General features: G+C 39.1%; 1 protein-coding gene across 20 annotated transcripts in view; it reads left to right on the plus strand.

Annotated features, from left to right (window-relative positions):
• LOC128014648 (neuronal cell adhesion molecule) overlaps nt 1-24,665 on the plus strand; it is a 67,810-nt gene that overhangs the window by 15,067 nt on the left and 28,078 nt on the right. For 8 of the 20 annotated variants that reach the window (XM_052598351.1, XM_052598332.1, XM_052598346.1 and 5 more), the window contains exons 2-6: nt 7,938-7,992; nt 22,453-22,631; nt 23,240-23,257; nt 23,564-23,669; nt 24,453-24,649. In XM_052598351.1, coding sequence (XP_052454311.1) covers nt 22,544-22,631; nt 23,240-23,257; nt 23,564-23,669; nt 24,453-24,649 — 409 coding nt within the window. In that variant the 5' untranslated portion in view covers nt 7,938-7,992; nt 22,453-22,543. Of the gene's footprint in view, nt 1-7,231; nt 7,427-7,919; nt 7,993-22,452; nt 22,632-23,239; nt 23,258-23,563; nt 23,670-24,452; nt 24,650-24,665 lie in introns of those variants that run through there. The other 12 variants (XM_052598350.1, XM_052598341.1, XM_052598343.1 and 9 more) reach the window with 8 other exon arrangements.

Here is a 24,665-nt window from a genome sequence, read left to right on the forward strand (position 1 = left end):
TGTAAATGAGTTAGTATCAGTGATATGTAGAATGCAGTAGTGTTGAATGATATTTCTTGATGAGTAGATTCTGTCCATCACTGAAAGCTTGTAATAACAGCAGTCTGAAGCTGATTGTTTCCTGACACACAACGGTCTTAATAAACACCCCTCCACTCAAACCGGCTGGAAAGAGTTAACAAGCCCTTCAGTCCTAACAATACCGACCACATTTAGAGCACTTGACGTCCGTTTACTGACCGGAAACAACAATGAGGCTGATGTTCGTTTGTCTAGCTGCTTAATTTACCCTGTTTTCTATTAGCTAACATAAAGCAGCTCTTGAGTGTAGTCTGATTAGTCTGTGTTGACCCAACTAATCCGTTAATGAATCCGTGAATGAGACGGTCTCTGCTAGTGACCAGACGGGTCCAGTTTATACGAGCTCCTCCATGATGACTGTGTTTGAGACGCTCAGTAGTGTTTGTTATGAGGTGCTTGTGTGCTGACCATGAGAGGACAGATGTTTGAGTCAGCAGCTGTGCTCTGAAAACACATTCACTACGCATGTACACACGTAAACACACACAGCACAGCACGGTGCTCAGTTAACAGTGAATCTCTCGACTGGTGTTTTCATGAATCGTTTGTTAGCCGCACATGTCACTGAGGATGTCACATTTCAGTATGTAATTGATTTTATTCCTCATGAGCTGTGAAATACTGACATTTCTTTCCTTCTGAGACTGCAGTTTTTGAAATGATGTTTTAGTAACAAGGTTCAGGAGGAGCATGTCAGATACTTAGCCTAATCAACACCGGTGGACCACAATATAGTTATCAATCCCATAATATATATATCGCTGACTTACCTCTATGCATTGAGGGTTTATCAGCATCCCTCCTCCAGCCCATCTCCTCATTTCAAGTTCACTTTGTTAATAGAAGGGGAAGTGGGAGTACTCTAGATTCGGGCCATTCCCGAGCTCGGAGCCCTTCCCCGGATAGCACGCCAAATACACATACCATACCTCAGCTAATTATATGTAAGCGTGAACTAGTGAAACAAGACAAGCATATAGAGCACAGGTATCATGGACTGAATCAGCTCAGACGATTCACTCACTCACTGAATCATCTTAGATGACTCACAGAATCATTTCAAATGACTAATTAGGCCAGTTTAGATGACTCATTGTGTAAGCTCAGATGACTTACCGAATTAGTGAAAATTATTCACTGAATCATTTCAGCTGACTCCTTCAACCAGCCCAGATGACTCATTGAATCAGCTCAGATAACTCAGATAACTCAGATTCAGATAGATTTATGGGCATGTTGAATACAATCTGTACATCGCCAAAGCTTTAATAACACTATACAAACAAATTTACAACACACGCGCGCGCATTTCAGGTGACTCACTGAATCATTTCCAATAACTAATTTATCCAGTTCAGACGAATAACTAAATGTTTTCAGATGACTCCTTGATCCACTTGAAATGACTTGAAATGATCCGTTCAGATGACTCACTGAATTGTCTGATTTTTTTCAGTGAATCGTATTATAAAGCACCCAGTGACTCAGAAATGACTTGAGTTCAAACTGGTGTACTTTAAAGAGATGCTCCGTGTGTGAGCTGTGGATGTATCTGTGAGCAGCTTGAGTTTGAGCGCTGTGAGTCGCGTCTGAATGCAGCTGGATCTGCTCTTTATTAAACTCAATGAGTCATTTTTCATGTTAATGCTGTCAGACGCATAATAAAACTCTGCGCTTCATTATCAGTGCTCGGCTAGTGTCAGTGAATATGCAGATTAGTGTGTGTTTGTGGACTCTTGCTGACAGAGCAGAAGCAGATATCTAACAGCCAGCAGACTCTCGTGTCCATTATGTAGCTTTTACTCTTATTGAATGCAGTTATTGAGCCCTTCTTCCTGGTTTTATCCTGAACTAGTTGTTCAGATTGCTCTGCTATTCAGTTGTCACAAATACAGGGCTGTTTTTCAGGTTAAACTGCGACCCGCTCCACATTCGGTAAGTGTTTCAGTGGCCAGACCCATGAAGTCCAGCGCTCCGGGCCTAATGGGGGTCCGATCGATAACGTGAAGCTTTTACCACTGAATAACATCCATCCATACATCTGCTGCTCTGAGAGAGAGATTCAGAAAATCAATGAGAGACTGAAAATGTGCCGATTTACAGAGACAGAATGGAAATATTATAAACTCATTCCAGCCTGCGCTATCTGACCTGAACCAGTTTCACATCCCTGAACCAGGACAAGCGCTGCGTCACTGATGCAGGAACCAGTCCAGTTCAGGGTACTTCAGCATCAGACACATTATTCTCAGTGTTTTCAATTAGATTACAACTGTTTGATTGTAGAAATGAATCAAGGGCTACACTCTGTTCAGTTTGCATTCCCTGATCTGAACCACAGATACTTTAAGACTGTTTTTGGGTCTGATGGGTGGATTGATCACTTCTGTTAATCGTTGTAGGTATAATAACCTACACTGTAAAACAAATCGGGTTTCTGAAATTTTACCGTAAAAAATACAGTAATTTTTTTTGTAGATTTTATGGTTTTAGCTTAAATTTACAGTTAAATATCTTCATTTAACTGATTTAATGTTAATATACCAACCTACTGAAGTACTGAAATCTGTTTTGTATCTTTGTAATGCACTGATAACCACCAAATGCAGCTGGTGAAGAGAAAGTCACATGATGAACCAAAGCCCATCACAAGCAGCTTTTAAACAGTAACACACACATGTAAGGTGCACAGTCGTTCACACAGACACTAAACACATCCGTTGTATCACACATGAGACTGACATAATGCAATTAACATTCATTAAACAACATTGGATGTGACACACAACCCTAATATACAAAATTGGTAAGAAGAAACGGTTATTTCAACCAAAACATATCAAATTTGAAATGCAACGGTTATTCACTGTAAATTATACAGCCTTTCCCCCTTACCAAAACGGTATAATTATGAAACATTACATGTAATGTCCAATACATTTAACAACATACATAGTAGGGGAATTTACCGTAAACCATTTAACAGATTTTTACTGTAGCATTTTACAGTATTTTACCGTTAAATTCACAGTCATTTTTCTACAGTGTAAACATGGACAGATGTTGGTTAATTAATGGATCTGTCACTGTGATGTGATTGACTGAATTGAACTGGTTCTCTTTTGTCAAATACAAATGAAGATATGTATTCAAATGTTCTGCTGTTTTTGTGGAGTCGAATGGATTAATTTCACATGAGCTTTATGTCTCTTTTGGAGCTTCAAAGTGTGTCGGTCTCATTGGTTTTTCTAATATGAACAAAACCAGCAGAAGAGAAGATGAGTTCAGGCATTCAGTGTGGTTTCAAATGAAAGACTTATTCACATGCATTTAAACAGCACTTATTACTTTAACATGATTGTCTCTCAAAAATCACCAGTACATTTCACAGATAACTGTTTTTGCAACATTGACTCTTCTAGAAGTGAACTGAACCGATCTGAATAGTGACTGTTGTCTTGTGTACCGCACACGCAGCTGTTGTTCATGTGTTCAGGACATCTCTGTGTGATCGCAGTGATCATGAACGCTCGTGAGAGTTGATCTGGAAGCACATGAAGGTCCTGAACATGTGCTGTGATCTGTTCATGCTGTTTGATTCTCACCTCAGCATCTGCACTCATTAGTGTGCATGTTTAATTATCATCAGTGAACCTGAGCGAGCGTCACAGATGTGCTGAAGCAACTATTACACCACACTTTCTCATGCTATATTCTGCGTCTGATGAAGTTGTAGTAATTGTGTTGTTGTTTCAGTATCAATAACTGTTGTGGTTTTTATTAATGTTTTGAACATTTTTAACGACTAGTAATTTTCATTAATTGACTATTATATATATTTTTAAATATTTTACAGTATTTTTCCCTTTTAATTGTGTGTGTGTCAGTGTGTGTGTGTCGGTGTGTGTGTGTCGGTGGGTGGCTGGTCTGACACGCTCCGTCTGTCTCTCTCTGGAGTCTCAGAGTCATGGAAACCTCGCACTCGTTCAGATGGAAAGAGGCCAGGCCCACCTCAGTCTGATTTCTAGGAGATTTGGGCTGTAAATCTTGTAAATATCCCTTCAGACGGGCTCCATTGTCCTGCTTCTGTTTCCCGGGCTGCTGCGTTTGATCCCGCAGGATTGGGATTCATTTGATCCGTGTGTGTTTTAATAGTATTCATTTCCACCTCAATACTCACACGCTCCTATAAAATCATTTCATATTGATTCAGAGTCTCAAATTCCCTGTTAAATTAACCCACTTTCTCATTGAGACGGCACAGACGATCAGATGAACGTCTCCGTCTGAATCAGGCTTATTATCATCCGCTAAACCTTGAAACCATAAAAACACTTTAGTGCTTCTAATAAAGCAAAACTGATACAGAATGACATATATATTTAAAAAATAACTTTTTTCTTTCAGGTATTGCCAAGCAACATTTCTTAAGTTTAACTTGGTCTACTAAAAATAAAATAGAAATAAAAAAAAAAATATTCAAACTACATAGACATCTTATATATATATATAAAACAATAAAAATGTCAAAACATTTTTAACAAAATGTATAATAAAAATAAATAAATACAAATAATTCAAAATATGAATACAAACATTTGTTATAAAATTATACAGACATATTCAAAAATCATAAAAATGTGAAAAACAACATTTCAAAAACAACAAAAAAATAAAACAAAAATGGAAAATATAAAAATAAAAACTGATTTGAAATATTAACACAAAGTCAGTGATTTTAGATCATGCGTGTGCATGTGTGTGCGTGCGTGTGTGTGTGTCAGTCAGTGTGTGTGTGCGTACGTGTGTGTGTGTGCGCACGTGTGTGTGTGTGTGTGTGTGTGTGTGCGTGCGTGCATGTGTGTGTGTGTGTGTGGTTGATGTTGACAGCGGTGAGGATTGTTAATCAGTGATGTTTTATTGGATCTCAGTGGTGTTTGTGTGTTTGTGAACCGAGGCCCTGCTTTATGTTGGAGGGGCCGACTGGGGCTCCACAGGGCCCTCGACATGCACTCAAGAGAGAGCACTGTCAGACAGCCAATCAGAGCGCAGATCCATTCATCCTGGAAATATGGTGCCCCCTACACACACACACTGAGACACACACACACACACACACTGAGACACACACACACACACACACACTGAGACACACACACACACACACACTGAGACACACACACACACACACACACTGAGACACACACACACACACTGAGACACACACACACACACACACTGAGACACACACACACACACACACACACACACACAGAGACACACACACACACACACACACACACACACACACTGAGACACACACACACTGAGACACACACACACACACACACTGAGACACACACACACACACACACTGTTTTGTATATCTGCCGCTGCACACTGACCCTGGATCAGCTCCTGTAGTTCTCCGCTCCTCTGAAGCATCAGATGTTTCTCAGAGGAACAGAGATCTGAGACCGCAGGAGAAACTCTTTCTGAGGAAGATCTGAGCCGGTAATGAGATCTGCTGTGACTCTGAGAGACTGAAGTCCTGCAGATCGGACTCATTGTTCAGAGTGATGAAGAAAACACTTTGAGCTGGATAAAGTTTCAGCTCGTGCTCTTTTGTGCTGATTGTGGTGTGAGCAGGAGAATAGAGACGCTCTGAAAGACTGATCATTGGCCTCTGTGTCACGGGCCAAACTCCTATAAGAGACGTCAAAAGAGCTTCCTAATGACGGCCATAAACCCTCTCCCATCAGCTCACCAGCAGGACTCACACAACATCTGCTTCCTGAACAGCACGTCCTGATTTTGCCAAGTTCGATGTGTTCCTAGGTCAACATATTTTGTTGACCCTGGAACAACATTTTATTTCAAAAATATATTCTTAACCATATCCCTACACCTAAACCTAACCTTAACCATGAGTAATCCCTAAAATCAGAGGAAATGATAGATGAATGACACTGATGTACAAGCACCAAACACTGATTTTAAGCGTAAATTTCACAAAATCTAAAAACTGGTTCTTCAAATCTGATTGGTTAATCACAATGTTGTTCCAGGGTCAACAACGATGTTGTCCCAGGAACATGTCTCACTTGGTAAAATCAGGTTCTGCTCCTGAACACATCATGAGACACACATCAGTACTGCTTCACTACTGAGGGACCACACTAACACCAGCACCGTACTGAAAACATGCACTGCAACAGAATCACAGTCAGAAACATTTTATTATTCTCATAATTCCAAAGTATTTCAGCTAGTTTGTAGATTTCTCATTTCTTATTATAATTGAATTTTAATTGTACTAAAATTATATAAAACTGGAAAAAAAGTAAAGAGTAAAATCACTGAAACTGTAACTAAAATTAAACAGAAAATAATAAACAAATACTGATAGGCCTATAATAGTATCATGATTATAGATAAATCTTGCATATAAAGTTAGTTTTTGGTTGTATTTTTTTATATTATTTGGCACTATGTCCAAAGCTTGCTTTAAATATTTTAATTCTCTCTTATGTATTTATTTATTTTCTGTTTTCTGTGTTGAGAAACGAGGCAGAATATGAGATAAAGTGAATCATTATGTTTGTCTGCATGCGGGACTGAGTGTGAAACCCAGATTCTACAAATATTTGCTATTATTATTTAGTTTGGGATGTTTACTTTTTGTTCTAGTTCTTCTGTTTTTCCTCTGGAGCTTTGTTAAGGTGCCATATGATAAAAAGTTAAGGATTATTATTATTTTATTAAAGGAACTTGCATTGTGTTTTTTTCTCTCAAACCCATGATGTTGAAACTACAGGAATGTCACTTGTTTGTCATTCTCATGTAATGAATAAGAATAACACACACACACCCCCTCACACACACACACACACACACACACACACACACACACACACACACGCACACACACACACACACACACACACACACACAGGGAGAAGCGCGGTGCTGCTGTAGCGTGTGCTGATCTGTGAGGACTGCGAGCAGGAAATGTTTAACCTCTATTGAGTCAGAGACAAAAGCTGGTGTGTGTGTGTGTGTGTGTGTGTGTGTGTGTGTGTGTGTGTGTGTGTGTGAGTGTGTGTGTGTGTGTGTGCGTGCGTGCGTGCGTGCGTGCGTGTGTGTGTGTGTGTGTGAGGGCGGGAGGCTGGAGCTGGGCTCAGTCTCTTCTGACGCTGCTCAGGAACACACATCAGCGTCTGACTGCTGCAGGATCACTCGTCCAGGTCTGTCTTCATCACTCTTTACTCTGCGTCTGATGGTGGGCTTACGGAGGGATTTCAGGCTTTAGTGAAGTGATGCTGTCCTACAGTTCAGAGCTGAGGTTTGCAACAGCTTCATCTTTAAAAAAGAGAGAAATCATCATATAGTGTTGAGTTGTTTCGCTCTGTGATGCTCTTTCTGGTGTGTGTATCGTCCCGGCTGTGTTTCCAGAAGCCTGATCTGATCTGGTCTGGTCTTTCATCAGTTTAGACTCACAGTGCTCTCGGGAAACGCTGCTCTGATTGTTCTGTGACTCCTGAAGCTTCAGGAAAATGGCACATTGTGTGTTTCCAGCATCCTCTGCACATATGAGCAGCATTATAGTTTGGTTGTGTGAACTATTAGTCTCAGACAGGACTGAAGCAGATCCAGGTAGTTTGTCTCTGATGTCTGTGTGAATTCTGAATAATTCATATCAACTCTGTCTGTATGCTGTGCAGTATGTGTCTCTATTAAAGCTCATATTGACAGTGTTGGGGGTAACATGAGTTAGGGAATCAGTAACTTTGTAATTCAACAGAAAGATCTGAGTTACCTGTGTCTGTGTTCTCCAGGTTCTCCAGGTTCTCCAGGTTCTCCAGGTTCTCCAGGTTCTCCTGATCCGGACACTGAAGCAGATCTTCTCTGGTGAGTTCATGTGATGTTTCTCTCTCTGGAGAACAGGAGATGTGTTTATCTGACTGTGTTTGTGTGAGATCCTGATCACTCTTCAGATCGATACTACTCACCAGTTCAGAAACAAGATTAGGCTGAGATCCTTCAAGTCCTTCGGTTTTTAAGACACGCAGGAAGTCGATTTAGTGCTAATGGATCAGAACGAGTCTTGATGCTTTAAATGTGTATCACTGCTGTGCTGAATCATGGGAAATTTAGTCTGTCGTCTCATAAATGGCTTGATTTCAGCAAGATTGACCACTGTTCTCCATCGAAGCACAGATCCTAACCCGGACAGTCAACAGCTCATCAAGAACACTTCGTTTGCGCTGTGACTCTTTAATTGAGAGGCAGAAGAAACATCAGAGAATATCTGTGTACTGACTAAACTAAACCACATCCGGAGACTCATCTGTACTCAGAAGAGAGATCAACCTGACAAAACCTGAGGTTCATTTGTAATATCAGTATTAATATAGAACAAACAAAGTGTCTTTCAGGTGTAAAAATACAGCATGTTTTCTGTTAGGGTTAGTTATAGTATTTATAAATAGCTGTATAGAAAAAACAATAGATTTTTCTGAATGTCCCAATTTAAAGCTGCATTAATGATGACAACTTCAAACTAGTTCATGTAGACACGCTATTCTGTGAGTGTGTGTGTGTGTGTGTTTTCTTGTCAGTGGACACAGAGAAGTAGAAGTGTGTGTCTGCAGTAACATGCTGACACAGTTGCCTGAATAAACATGAGTCTTCAGCATATGAAGGAGCTGTAGATGTGTTTGCGTCTCTCTAATCAGTCACACGCCACTTTGCTTCGCTGTCATTCATCATCGCCAGCTGGCTCCTGATTGGCTGTGAGGGTCGGGGGCGGATCCTGTGATAGATTACAGGATCGGTGAGATGTGATAGATTCACGTCCTCTCTCTGATGACTGTACACATGATCTGTAGTAAGGAGAGCAGACGGTTCGACAGCGAGGAGGTTCTCTACAGGTGATCAGATGTAGCAGCAGGTCTGAGATCAGCGGTCATATGAGCAGCAGATGCTCCCTGCGTCTCAGTGAACACCTCAGTGTCTCTCACGCTGCGAGGACAGTGTGCTCACTTCATTACTCTGAAGCTCCACTGCTGCACACCGCTTTATGAGCTACACTTCAGCTTTAGCTGTTAGTGTGCACTATACAGATAGTGTGCACTGTAAAGATAGTGTGCTGTTAGTGTGCACTGTAAAGATAGTGTGCTGTTAGTGTGCACTGTAAAGATAGTGTGCTGTTAGTGTGCACTATACAGATAGTGTGCACTGTAAAGATAGTGTGCTGTTAGTGTGCACTATACAGATAGTGTGCTGTTAGTGTGCACTATACAGATAGTGTGCTGCTAGTGTGCACTGTAAAGATAGTGTGCTGTTAGTGTGTACTATACAGATAGTGTGCTGTTAGTGTGCACTGCACAGATAGTGTGCTGTTAGTGTGCACTGTAAAGATAGTGTGCTGTTAGTGTGCACTGTAAAGATAGTGTGCTGTTAGTGTGCACTGTAAAGATAGTGTGCTGTTAGTGTGCACTGCACAGATAGTGTGCTGTTAGTGTGCACTGTAAAGATAGTGTGCTGTTAGTGTGCACTGTAAAGATAGTGTGCTGTTAGTGTGCACTGTACAGATAGTGTGCTGTTAGTTTGCACTGTAAAGATAGTGTGCTGTTAGTGTGCACTGTACAGATAGTGTGCTGTTAGTGTGCACTGTACAGATAGTGTGCTGTTAGTGTGCACTGTACAGATAGTGTGCTGTTAGTGTGCACTGTAAAGATAGTGTGCTGTTAGTGTGCACTGTAAAGATAGTGTGCTGTTAGTGTGCACTGTACAGATAGTGTGCTGTTAGTGTGCACTATACAGATAGTGTGCTGTTAGTGTGCACTGTAAAGATAGTGTGCTGTTAGTGTGCACTGTACAGATAGTGTGCTGTTAGTGTGCACTGTAAAGATAGTGTGCTGTTAGTGTGCACTGTAAAGATAGTGTGCTGTTAGTGTGCACTGTACAGATAGTGTGCTGTTAGTGTGCACTGTACAGATAGTGTGCTGTTAGTGTGCACTATACAGATAGTGTGCTGTTAGTGTGCACTGTACAGATAGTGTGCTGTTAGTGTGCACTGTACAGATAGTGTGCTGTTAGTGTGCACTGTACAGATAGTGTGCTGTTAGTGTGCACTGTACAGATAGTGTGCTGTTAGTGTGCACTGTAAAGATAGTGTGCTGTTAGTGTGCACTGTACAGATAGTGTGCTGTTAGTGTGCACTGTACAGATAGTGTGCTGTTAGTGTGCACTATACAGATAGTGTGCTGTTAGTGTGCACTGTAAAGATAGTGTGCTGTTAGTGTGCACTGAACAGATAGTGTGCTGTTAGTGTGCACTGTAAAGATAGTGTGCTGTTAGTGTGCACTGTACAGATAGTGTGCTGTTAGTGTGCACCGTAAAGATAGTGTGCTGTTAGTGTGCACTGTACAGATAGTGTGCTGTTAGTGTGCACCGTACAGATAGTGTGCTGTTAGTGTGCACTGTAAAGATAGTGTGCTGTTAGTGTGCACCGTACAGATAGTGTGCTGTTAGTTTGCACTGTAAAGATAGTGTGCTGTTAGTGTGCACTGTACAGATAGTGTGCTGTTAGTGTGCACTGTACAGATAGTGTGCTGTTAGTGTGCACTGTACAGATAGTGTGCTGTTAGTGTGCACTATACAGATAGTGTGCTGTTAGTGTGCACTATACAGATAGTGTGCTGTTAGTGTGCACTATACAGATAGTGTGCTGTTAGTGTGCACTATACAGATAGTGTGCTGTTAGTGTGCACTATACAGATAGTGTGCTGTTAGTGTGCACTATACAGATAGTGTGCTGTTAGTTTGCACTGTACAGATAGTGTGCTGTTAGTTTGCACTGTAAAGATAGTGTGCTGTTAATGTGCACTATACAGATAGTGTGCTGTTAGTGTGCACTGTAAAGATAGTGTGCTGTTAATGTGCACTATACAGATAGTGTGCTGTTAGTGTGCACTGTACAGATAGTGTGCTGTTAGTGTGCACTATACAGATAGTGTGCTGTTAGTGTGCACTATACAGATAGTGTGCTGTTAGTGTGCACTATACAGATAGTGTGCTGTTAGTGTGCACTATACAGATAGTGTGCTGTTAGTTTGCACTGTACAGATAGTGTGCTGTTAGTTTGCACTGTAAAGATAGTGTGCTGTTAATGTGCACTATACAGATAGTGTGCTGTTAGTGTGCACTGTAAAGATAGTGTGCTGTTAATGTGCACTATACAGATAGTGTGCTGTTAGTGTGCACTGTACAGATAGTGTGCTGTTAGTGTGCACTATACAGATAGTGTGCTGTTAGTGTGCACTATACAGATAGTGTGCTGTTAGTGTGCACTATACAGATAGTGTGCTGTTAGTGTGCACTATACAGATAGTGTGCTGTTAGTGTGCACTATACAGATAGTGTGCTGTTAGTGTGCACTATACAGATAGTGTGCTGTTAGTGTGCACTATACAGATAGTGTGCTGTTAGTGTGCACTGTACAGATAGTGTGCTGTTAGTGTGCACTATACAGATAGTGTGCTGTTAGTGTGCACTATACAGATAGTGTGCTGTTAGTGTGCACTATACAGATAGTGTGCTGTTCGTGTGCACTATACAGAGAACTTTTTTTTTTCATTTTCATGTAATTATAAGTGACATGCAGTTAAATGTCTACACTCAGTGCACTTAAGTGTGTTCCTTCTGTAATAGAAGCATGCTTCTTTCTGATTCTGCGGTCTCCCTGATCTCAGTGGACTGTGTGTTATAGCTGATCATTTAACACAACAACCGCTGTGTGTCTCTGAATGTGTGCGTTCAGCTCTAACGTTGGCATTGTGACGGTGAGCCGCTGCAGTGCATTCTGGGTGACCTGATTGACTGATCTGAATAGCTGTGCTTCTGTTGACCTCCATAAATCACAGAGCTGTGGATCAGTACAGATGGAGGCCACATCCAGCTCCTGACGAAGCTGCTGTTAGACGTCCTGTTTGTGTGCGCAAGAAGTCAAGTGTAGGAGAAAACTGTAAATATGTAAAACTGCATGAAGTCACAATTACCTTTTTCTCAGAATTGTGAGTCAATATCTCACAATAATTGCTAAATGTAAACTCAAAATTGAAAAAAAAAAAAAAAATTCTTGCAGTCTTGCAAAAAAAACCAATTAATTCTTGCAATCAATTTGCAATTATGACTTTTATGTTTATATCTCATATTTAAGAGTTATTAATTTTCAGGTGTAAAATCTGAATTCTGAGAAAGAAAAAAATATATTTATTGTGATTGCAAGTTGCAATCTATAAAATTGCAATGTGAGTTTTTGATTTCCAAGATGTAAATTTAGAATTCTATTCTAAATTAGAATTATCACTTTTTTTTGTTTCTCAGAATCACAAGTTTAGGCCAGAATTGTGAGAAGAGAATTTGTAGTAGGCCTAGTTTTTATTGTATTTTTATGGGGAGGAAACAAGCTTCTGTATCAGTCAGGTGCAGGTGCAGTGGAGCAGGTGTAATGCGGTGTGTGTGTGTCTGTGTGTGTGTGTGCGAGTGTGTGTGTGATGGGTCAGCAGTCAGTCCAGTGTCGGTCTGATCAGGTCACTGCTGAAGACGACACACAGAAATGAAGCTCAGAGCTGGGCTTTCACATGCTACCTTTCCAGTAGAGTAAAGTGCATCAGTTACAGGTCATAATGATGAAATATCACCAGGCCCGTGTTCTTGTGACTCTGAGAAGTGTTGTGAAGGATGGACCTGTTGATTGTGCTGGTGTTTTAGGGCTCTGAGCCGCTCGTCCGTGACTGATTCTCTCACACTCTGAATGGGGTTTTGTTCGTAGCTGTGCTCTGGGATCGTGGGGTCGTGGCTTTCGAGGGCAATGAAGAGGAAATGATTTCTATTCACCTGCAGCGCTTGAATGAAGAGAAAAGAGCCACACAATCCCTGCATCTGATGGGAAATATACTACATCTATATCCCTCACTCCATCTATATATACACAAGCAGTTTGGATTTGTTAATGCTTTCGAAATAGTGATTTCTGAAGATCATGTGACACAGAAGACTGGAGGAATGATGCTGAAAATACAGAAATAAATTACACTTTAACACAGATTCACACAGAAAACAGATAGTTTACATTATAATAATATGATAATAATATAATAATGTAATAACGGTTTATTGTTTTTATTATATCAGATGAATGGAGCCTTGGTGAGCAGAAGAGACTATTGCATTTTGCATAATAGATGCATTTTGACACATTTTCAGATTGTCTTGCATTTAATTGCCTTTAAATAATGCACTTTATTACAGTGTCAGATTATGAAATGATTTCTAAAGATGCATTTAAATATTAAAAACAAAAAAGCACTTAAGTTCAGCTACATACACTTGATTTAAGTTGGATTTAAGTCTTGGTTTCCTGCACTGGTTTCTCACGAGTCACGTAGTGCCACACTGAAGGTGAAAGACTTACATTAAATGTGCTTTCATCGTCCCACACAATGGGGTGTCAGGTTGGTGTGTTACAGGCACAATAGAGGCCGAGCCGGACGGGATCGTACACTTCTACACTCCACGGACACAATGAGGGTCTTTATGTGTGTGTGTTCAGAGGGACAGTGGAGTGGGAGTGAGCTCTCCTCCAGAGGAAACCTTTGAGACGAGCAGGTGGAGTCTGAAGAGAGGCTTTTCACCAGGGACTCACTGAGAGGCTTCAGTCCCACACACACACACACTCACACACACACACACACACACTCACACACGCACACACACACGCACACACACACACACACACACACACACACACACCGACACACACACACACACACACACGCACACACACACACACTCACACACACACATGATTGATGGAGAATCAAGTAAAGCTGAGCTGCTTCAGTCCAGTTAGAGTTCATCTGGAGATATTATTGACCTTATTCTGACCTTTATTTGATCAGAATCACTCAAGTTTTCAATTACTCTAAACTATGAACCATGTTGGTGGGTTTGCATGGATAGACTCTGGTTAGAGTTTTGTCTAGTTCAGTGTAGATTTGTCTGAAGGACTAAATCTGTGGCTGTGTCCCAATTCACTTGCCCTAGATAGTGTGCCACATGAGGATAACGGCCCAAATTATAGTATGCTACAGGTGGAGTACTAAAAAAAATAATCATGGCATAGTTTACCATGAAGCATTTGCAACTGCTTGATTTCATTTACATCAGTAGCATGGTATAGGAAGAGTTTATTTGTTTATTTGTAATATTCAGCTGTAATTTCAGCATTTATCAGTGCATTTTTAAAATAAAAAAGGGGTTAATGGCACTGCAAACTAACATAAACAAACAATGAATGATTAATAAAGCCATTAAAATATATCACTGATTATTATTTAATGTTAGCTAATCCATTCATGCATATTACTGGGACCTCATTGTAAAGTATTACCAAATTATCATAATTTCAAAATGCATTTATTCACATTGCTTAGAATCATTGTGAATCTGTTAACTGTATTCAGTTTAAAAGTATGCACATGGCTAAATATGGCTAGCTGTGGAACAAACAATATTAAGTTAGTTCATATACGGTACTGAATCAAACTGAATCAAATGCAGTTAGTTCATGTATGACACTGAATCAGATGCAGTTAGTTCAAGTATGATACTGAATCAAGCTGAATCAGATACAGTTAGTTCATGAATGATACTGGATAAAGCTGAATCAGATGCAGTTAGTTCAAGTATGATACTGAATCAAGCTGAATCAGATGCAGTTAGTTCATGAATGATACTGAATCAGATGAAGTTAGTTCACGTATGATACTGAATCAAGCTGAATCAGATACAGTTAGTTCATGAATGATACTGAATAAAGCTGAATCAGATGCAGTTAGTTCCCATATGATACTGAATCAAGCTAAATCAGATGCAGTTTGTTCATGTATGACACTGAATCAGATGCAGTTAGTTCATGAATGATACTGAATCAAGCTGAATCAGATGCAGTTAGTTCATGTATGACACTGAATCAGATGCAGTTAGTTCACGTATGACACTGAATCAAACTGAATCAGATGCAGTTAGTTCACGTATGGTACTGAATAAAGCTGAATCAGATGCAGTTAGTTCACGTATGTTACTGAATAAAGCTGAATCAGATGCAGTTAGTTCACGTATGATACTGAATAAAGCTGAATCAGATGCAGTTAGTTCATGTATGACACTGAATCAGATGCAGTTAGTTCACGTATGACACTGAATCAAGCTGAATCAGATGCAGTTAGTTCAAGTATGATACTGAATCAAGCTGAATCAGATGCAGTTAGTTCATGAATGATACTGAATAAAGCTGAATCAGATGCAGTTAGTTCACATATGATACTGAATCAAGCTAAATCAGATGCAGTTTGTTCATGTATGACACTGAATCAGATGCAGTTAGTTCATGAATGATACTGAATCAAGCTGAATCAGATGCAGTTAGTTCATGTATGACACTGAATCAGATGCAGTTAGTTCACGTATGACACTGAATCAAACTGAATCAGATGCAGTTAGTTCACGTATGGTACTGAATAAAGCTGAATCAGATGCAGTTAGTTCATGTATGACACTGAATCAGATGCAGTTAGTTCACGTATGACACTGAATCAGACTGAATCAGATGCAGTTAGTTCACGCATGATACTGAATAAAGCTGAATCAGATGCAGTTAGTTCATGTATGACACTGAATCAGATGCAGTTAGTTCACGTATGACACTGAATCAAGCTGAATCAGATGCAGTTAGTTCATGTATGACACTGAATCAGATGCAGTTAGTTCACGTATGACACTGAATCAGACTGAATCAGATGCAGTTAGTTCACGTATGATACTGAATAAAGCTGAATCAGATGCAGTTAGTTCACGTATGATACTGAATAAAGCTGAATCAGATGCAGTTAGTTCATGAATGATACTGAATCAGATGCAGTTAGTTCACGTATGATAATGAATCAAGCTGAACCAGATGCAGTTAGTTCATGAATGATACTGAATCAGATGCAGTTAGTTCATGTATGATACTGGATCAAGCTGAATCAGATGCAGTTAGTTCACGTATGACACTGAATCAAACTGAATCAAATGCAGTTAGTTCACGTATGATAGTAAGTTCATGTATGATACTGAATTAAGCTGAATCAGATGCAGTTAGCTCATGAATGATACTGAATCAGATGCAGTTTAAACATGTTTGACACTGAATCAGATGCAGTTAGTTCATGAATGATACTGAATCAAGCTGAATCAGAAGCAGTTAGTTCATGAATGATACTGAATCAGATGCAGTTAGTTAATTTATGACACTGAATCAGATGCAGTTAGTTCATGAATGATACTGAATCAAGCTGATTCAGATGCAGTTAGTTCATGTATGATAGTAAGTTCATGTATGATACTGAATCAAGCTGAATCAGATGCAGGTAGTTCATGAATGATACTGAATCAGATGCAGTTAGTTCATGAATGATACTGAATCAGTTGCCGTTAGTTCATGTATGATAGTAAGTTCATGTATGATACTGAATCAAGCTGAATCAGATGCAGTTAGTTCATGTATGACACTGAAACAGATGCAGTTAGTTCATGAATGATACTGAATCAGATGTCGTTAGTTCACGTATGACTCTGAATCAGATACAGTTAGTTCTTGTATGACACCGAAACAGATGCAGTTAGTTCATGAATGATACTGAATCAGATGCAGTTAGTTCACGTATGACACTGAATCAGATGCAGTTAGTTAATGAATGATACTGAATCAGATGCAGTTAGTTCATGAAGGATACTGAATCAGATGCAGTTAGTTCATGAAGGATACTGAATCAGATGCAGTTAGTTCACGTATGATAGTTAGTTCAGGTTTGATACTGAATCAAGCTGAATCAGATGCAGTTAGTTCACGAATAATACTGAATCAGATGCAGTTTGTTCATGTATGACACTGAATCAGATGCAGTTAGTTCACGTATGACACTGAATGAGATGTAGTTAGTTCATGTATGACACTGAATCAAGCTGAATCAGATGCAGTTAGTTCATGTATGATAGTACGTTCATGTATGATACTGAATCAGATGCAGTTAGTTCACGTATGACACTGAATCAAACTGAATCAGATGCAGTTAGTTCATGTATGATACTGAATCAAGCTGAATCAGATGCAGGTAGTTCATGAATGATACTGAATCAGATGCAGTTAGTTCATGAATGATACTGAATCAGTTGCCGTTAGTTCATGTATGATAGTAAGTTCATGTATGATACTGAATCAAGCTGAATCAGATGCAGTTAGTTCATGTATGACACTGAAACAGATGCAGTTAGTTCATGAATGATACTGAATCAGATGTCGTTAGTTCACGTATGACTCTGAATCAGATACAGTTAGTTCTTGTATGACACCGAAACAGATGCAGTTAGTTCATGAATGATACTGAATCAGATGCAGTTAGTTCACGTATGACACTGAATCAGATGCAGTTAGTTAATGAATGATACTGAATCAGATGCAGTTAGTTCATGAAGGATACTGAATCAGATGCAGTTAGTTCATGAAGGATACTGAATCAGATGCAGTTAGTTCACGTATGATAGTTAGTTCAGGTATGATACTGAATCAAGCTGAATCAGATGCAGTTAGTTCATGAATAATACTGAATCAGATGCAGTTTGTTCATGTATGACACTGAATCAGATGCAGTTAGTTCACGTATGACACTGAATGAGATGTAGTTAGTTCATGTATGACACTGAATCAAGCTGAATCAGATGCAGTTAGTTCATGTATGATAGTACGTTCATGTATGATACTGAATCAGATGCAGTTAGTTCACGTATGACACTGAATCAAACTGAATCAGATGCAGTTAGTTCACGTATGATACTGAATCAAGCTGAATCGGATGAAGTTAGTTCATGTATGACACTGAATCAGATGCAGTTAGTTCACGTATGACACTGAATCAAACTGAATCGGATGCTGTTAGTTCACGTATGATACTGATTCAAGCTGAATCAGATGCAGTTAGTTCATGAATAATACTGAATCAGATGGAGTTAGTTCATGTATGATACTGAATCAAGATGAATCAGATGCAGTTAGTTCACATATGACACTGAATCAGATGAAGTTAGTTCATGAATGATACTGAATCAGATGCAGTTAGTTCACGTATGACACTGAATCAGATGCAGTTAGTTCATGAATGATACTGAATCAGATGCAGTTAGTTCACGTATGACACTGAATCAGATGCAGTGACTTCTTGAATGATACTGAATCAGATGCAGTTAGTTCATGAATGATACTGAATCAGATGCAGTTAGTTCACGCATGACACTGAATCAGATGCAGTTAGTTCATGAATGATACTGAATCAGATGCAGTTAGTTCACGCACGTATGAAACTGAATCAGATGCAGTTAGTTAATGAATGATACTGAGTCAGATGCAGTTAGTTCATGAATGATACTGAATCAGATGCAGTTAGTTCATGAATGATACTGAATCAGATGCAGTTAGTTCACATATGACACTGAATCAGATGCAGTTAGTTCATGAATGATAATGAATCAGATGCAGTTAGTTCACGTATGACACTGAATCAGATGCAGTTAGTTCATGAATGACACTGAATCAGATGCAGTTAGTTCATGAATGACACTGAATTAGATGCAGTTAGTTCACATATGACAGTTAGTTCATGTATGATACTGAATCAAGTTGAATCAGATGCAGTTAGTTCATGAATGACACTGAATCAGATGCAGTTTGTTCATGTATGACACTGAATCAAACTGAATCAGATGCAGTTAATTCACGTATGATACTGAATCAGATGCAGTTAGTTCATGAATGACACCGAATCAGATGTAGTTAGTTCATGAATGACACTGAATCAAACTGAATCAGATGCAGTTAGGTCATGTATGACACTGAATCAGATGCAGTTAGTTCACGTATGATACTGAATCAGATGCAGTTAGTTCACGTATGATACTGAATCAGATGCAGTTAATTCACGTATGACACTCTGAGCTCCTCATCTTCAGAGGTAAAGGACTGTGTGTTGTGTGTGAATGCACCGATAGAAGCTTCTACAGCAACAATAGCAGTGAAAGCATTGGTCAGCGGTGGTCAGCACATCTGAGCGGGGCTATTGATCAGAGACCAGCTCACATTAGCATCACAATCACACACATTAGCAGCTCTGCTGACACACACAGTTCACACACACACTCAGATCCGTGTGGAAAGCATCCCACACATCAGAACACTTTGCTTTACACACTGTGAGGAGTTGATTCTGCACTGCAAACATGGTTTTCTCTCTCGTTTTCTGGAATAAATGTCTCAACATCAGAGTTATTTTAGTATCACTTATCAATAATATTTTGACTTTGTATTGCTTTCATGTTAATTTTGGTTATGCTTTTGTTGTCACTTTATGGGCAATTTATTATTTTATTTGTCTTTTTTTATTAGTTTTTGTTGCTTTTTAATACATTTTAATTACATTTTAATAAAAAAATATTTACAATATTTACAATATTTATTTTAGAACAATATTCAAAATATTTTTTAATAATCATACAATTATATATATATATATATATATATATATATATATATATAAAATTCCAGTGAATATATTTTGATTTAAGAACATTGTTATTTATTCTAGAAAACGATGCAGAAATAGTGATGTAGATCATCATTTTCTCAGCGTTCTTCGTGTTTAAACACTTTCTCGATGATTTGAGATGGTCCCAGTTTGTGAAATGTGTATTTTGTACTAATGCTGTTCTCTAGATGAGTATGAGCTTGTTAAAGCTGCTGTTTGAGATGCTGCACATTCAGCTTTGATTAAATAATCAAAGCATGTGGTTAATTAGCTTCTGATTAGACTGCTGTCGCTGTATAATAGTTCTCTGTTGTTGTAGTTGATGCTGGTGGAGAATCAGAGCGGATGAATGCCGTGTTTTCCTCTTTGCTTATTAAAAAGGTCAGAAGGACTAAAGCAGGAAATGGATTTCTGGAAGCGGTTCGTTGTCATGGATACGGCCCAACCGTCCAATGATTGATCAGCCACAGCTTGCGCATGTTAATGAGTTTGATTCAGAGAGTCGTTCAGAGTTCAAAGGAGTTGATTCTGATGAATCACAGAAACAGTGTTTGCATAGTTTAACTGTTTACATATGCAAATCAGCCCTCATCATCATCAGCATATGAAAGCTATAGTTAAATAAATCCATCAAATAAAGAAGTTTTGTTACTAGTTTGCAAGAAGTTAATTGAAAAACCAAAAGAAAATGTAAACTTATTTTATTTCAGTAAATTAAACCTAAAACTGAAATAATAATAATAATAATAATACAAAAAACACAACAAAATTATTTTTTTAACTAAAATGAAAATGACTAAAATTTGAAAATAAAAACTCATTTAAAATGTTAATAAAAATTGTATAAAAAATAAATATAAAAATTAAATGTAAATAAACTATACTGAATGCATATTGTAAAATAATAATAAAATTATATCGAAAATATTTAAAACTAACTAATATGAAAATGTAAAACAACAGTGGTGTTTTTTTATGTTTCTGAGACTGGAGTCTGCAATGATGGGTAAATCTGATTATTATCTGTGTGTGTGTGTGTGTGTGTGTGTGTTACAGCGCTCTGGTTCTCATGCTAACAAGGCCTGGTGTCTGTAAGGCGCTGCCAGAGATGATGGTGTGTGTGTCTGTCAATGAGAGAGAGAGGAATCTGTGTGGATTGTGTGGCTGTTTGTTAGTCTGAGTGTGTGAGAGACGGGAATGTTAATGGATTCAGGGTTCAGAGACGCGCTGAACAAACATTTGCTTTCCATCGTCTGGAAAACAGCACAAATGAGCAGAAGACAAAAGCAAGTGTCCTTGATGAAGGCCAAGAAACACAAGAGTATCTTTAACCCATTCATCAACTGTTTTCATCTTTAACCCATTCATCAACTGTTTTCATCTTTAACCCATTCATCAACTGTTTTCATGTTCTTCATTCATCAGACTCCAGCAGAACTCAGTTCTCGATTCACTGACATGTTTCTCAGAAAACAAGACTCTGATCTAGATTTGATCTTCATTAAGATTAGCTGTTAGTATGTGAGTATATATTCAGTATACGGGTAGAATTGAACATGCACATCATAGTTTTTAACTAGTGTTAGTAATTAGGGAGAAAATAAAATAAAATGAATGAATGATGAAAAATAAAAACTATATTTTAAATAAAATCTAAAATTGTTGTATTTGTTTAGCTGGATGAGATCAGAGATCATGAACATGTTGTTGAATGATTGTCCAGATGCTCCTCAAACACTGAACTCGGTCAGCGCTGCTGTTTTCATCAAGCGTCCGCCTGATTCATACACACACCATTCATATGATAAACACCGCCATCATTTGCATTCCGCCTCCGCAATTATACAATCTAATGAGGGCTGATGGGGAACGTCTTTGTGTTTGTGTAACAGAGGCCAGGAGCAGACGTCCACTGTTTCTGAACCATATCAGAGCAATAAACAACACTAACTGGAGAGAGGAGTGTGTGTTCGACTCGCTCATGCAACAGAGCAGTGTTCACACACTCACACGCGTGTGCTATGCAGGTCATGTGTGGAGTGTGTTCTGAGTGTGTGTGAGAACATCAGTCCTGTGATCGTGTGGGAAACACTGCTAGTGAAAACACATGTTCTCAGAGTTGATTATGGCAGTGATTACGAGCACCTGAGCTAATATGACTGTAATTATGAACACATTTACAGCTCAGAGTTATGATGGATCTGCTGTGCTGTTTCAGATGTGAGGAGATGATGAACACACGAACAAATGTTTGAGAATAACTGGCCATCACAGACAATACTTTAATGTTATTACTTCATTCGTATTAAAAATGTCCAGTGTTTTGAGGCATTGGCAGTGTTTGTAAATGTGACCCTGGAACACAAAACCAGTCCTAACATTTATACATCGTCTGAAAGCTGAATAAATAAGCTGATGTCTGGTTTGTTCGGAGGACAATATTTGAATATGTTCATATCGATCACAGTTGTGTGTGACTGTGTATTGATCTCTGAATGACAGGGATTCATTCCTCAGATGCAAACATTACATCAGTGACTCATATTCTGTAAATAACCAGACCTTCAGAGCCACTGATCTGGAGACACACTATCATAGTATTATAGAAAATTACATAAAATACTACTAGTGTTTGTTTATATTTGAAATGAATCTAACTGTGTGTGTGTGTGTGTGTGTGTGTCAGTGTTGTGTGTGTCTGTGAACTGCTGCTGTCCTGATCGCACTTGAGGGCGGAGCTAAACTCACTCCAGACGAGGTTCATTGGTCACGAGGCCATGATGGACAGGCCGAAGGACGGCCCACTGGCCCTTCTGCTGCTCCTCCTGGGTCACATGATCAGCGCGCTAGAAGTTCCCCTGGACCGTACGTATCCACACACACACACACACAGACACACACACACACAGCATATATATAATACACTCTAGGGTGAGGAGATATCTGGGACTCAGAAAATAAAATAAGCTGACAAATTAAATAAAAGGTGAAAAAGATACAGAGAGGTGTATTTTAATTGCAAGAACAGGGTAAATCAATATATTTGACATTGAAGACATTATAGACATGGAAGCATTCGCCCAAAGTTGAACATTCTGTGGTGACTTCCAATTCGTAAACCAATAGATTCAAACTCATACATTTATTTGTCATTTTAACTGTTAAGAAACAGAGCATAAATGTGAGAGTCCTTCAAAGATTTCTTATCCTGTTGCGCCCTCTATAGGACCAATGACTAGTCGACTTCTAGCTTAAAGCATCATGGCAGAGCGTTGAAGTCGACTAGTCTGTTCAGATCCTAGTGTGCACTCCTCATCTTCATCATGTACTCTTCACTCGTGTGAGTGAGAGAAAACAGAGACAGTTTATGGGAGTGATATTATCTGAGATAAGCAGCAGATAATGTTAATGTCAGTCAGTATGAGAGATGTGATGCTGCTGATGTACTGACATGATTCTCTTGGCATCTTCAGCTAAACTTCTGGAAGAGCGTAAGTTCCTCACCTGCTGTCCTGAAGGCTGCTTGCTGTGAACTGAGCTTGTTATTTCCTTTGCATATGATATAGTTTTATTGCAGTGTTTGCATGCTGTTGGTACGGCACGACTGCTGCTTCAGTTCTTTTGTAGAGGAAATCTGATGGAATGGTTATTACAGCATTGAGTGCATGTGCTGCAGTAGATTGATGTGCAGTGTTATCATGTTTTGCATGTCGATGGATCCTGTGTGTGTGTGTGTGTGTGTGTGTGTGTCTCTCTGATTGGCTGTAACTGAACTCCCCGTGTCATGTGACCCTCAGTGCCTCAGCCTCCCACAATCACCCATCAGTCACCGAAGGACTACATCGTAGATCCGCGCGAGAACATCGTCATCCACTGCGAGGCCAAAGGGAAACCGCACCCCAGGTGAGAAACCTGTCTGAGCTCGTCATTAATGATCTTCATTTCATTCATTATACTGTGATCAGCTGTTGTGTCCGCACCTGAGACGAGACGGAGGTAAACACCACTGTTATTACAGAGATAGTTCACACACATTCTGTCATCATTAACTCATCCTAACTCAAGGGTAAGATATGACAGAATTAAAGTTTTGGGTGAACTATCCCTTTAACATCAAATAGTGTTGATGAAAAAAGAGAAGACTGAAATGTAGCTTAAAAAAATACTTTACCCAAACCTCTCTTTATGCCCATCAACAAAACAACAAACACATTATAGATTTTTAAAAACAAGCCTCTATAAGCTTTTCAGATTACATTTTTATTAGGAATTAATAGTTTTTGATAGAAGCTTCTTGTTTTTTACCATTAGTCGTTATCTTAATTATGTTAATTTATATGATAAATAAAATTAATCTGTAAACTATACCATGCATGTGAGTTCACACTCTCTAACAATGAAACAATGAAACAACAATGCAGATCAGTAATCACAAATATAATTGTTTAAAGTTTAACCATCATGCAGAAATACTAAATGTGAATAAAAAGCAATATTTATGATGATGAAATTTGATTGTAAAATATGCATATAAATATTATATTACAATTTTTATTGACTGAAACAAGACTACAAATGTCCAGTCTTTTGTCGACTAAACACTGACTGAAAAACATGACAAAGAGGACTAAGTATTTTTATAGCTGACCAAGTTAAGTCATGATTTGACGTTCTTCTTGCCCTCAGCTTCTCGTGGACCAGGAACGGGATGCATTTTGACATCGATAAGGATCCTAAGGTCCTGATGAGGCCTGGCTCCGGGACGCTGGTGATGGACATCAGTGGAGGAGAGCGGTCCGAGGCGTACGAGGGCATCTATCAGTGCTCCGCTCACAACGAGCTCGGCACGGCTGTGTCCAACAGCATCGTCATCCGCCAGTCCAGTACGTCCCATCACAC

This window comes from Carassius gibelio, chromosome B25 (assembly GCF_023724105.1).
Source record: "Carassius gibelio isolate Cgi1373 ecotype wild population from Czech Republic chromosome B25, carGib1.2-hapl.c, whole genome shotgun sequence".
NCBI lineage: Eukaryota > Metazoa > Chordata > Actinopteri > Cypriniformes > Cyprinidae > Carassius > Carassius gibelio.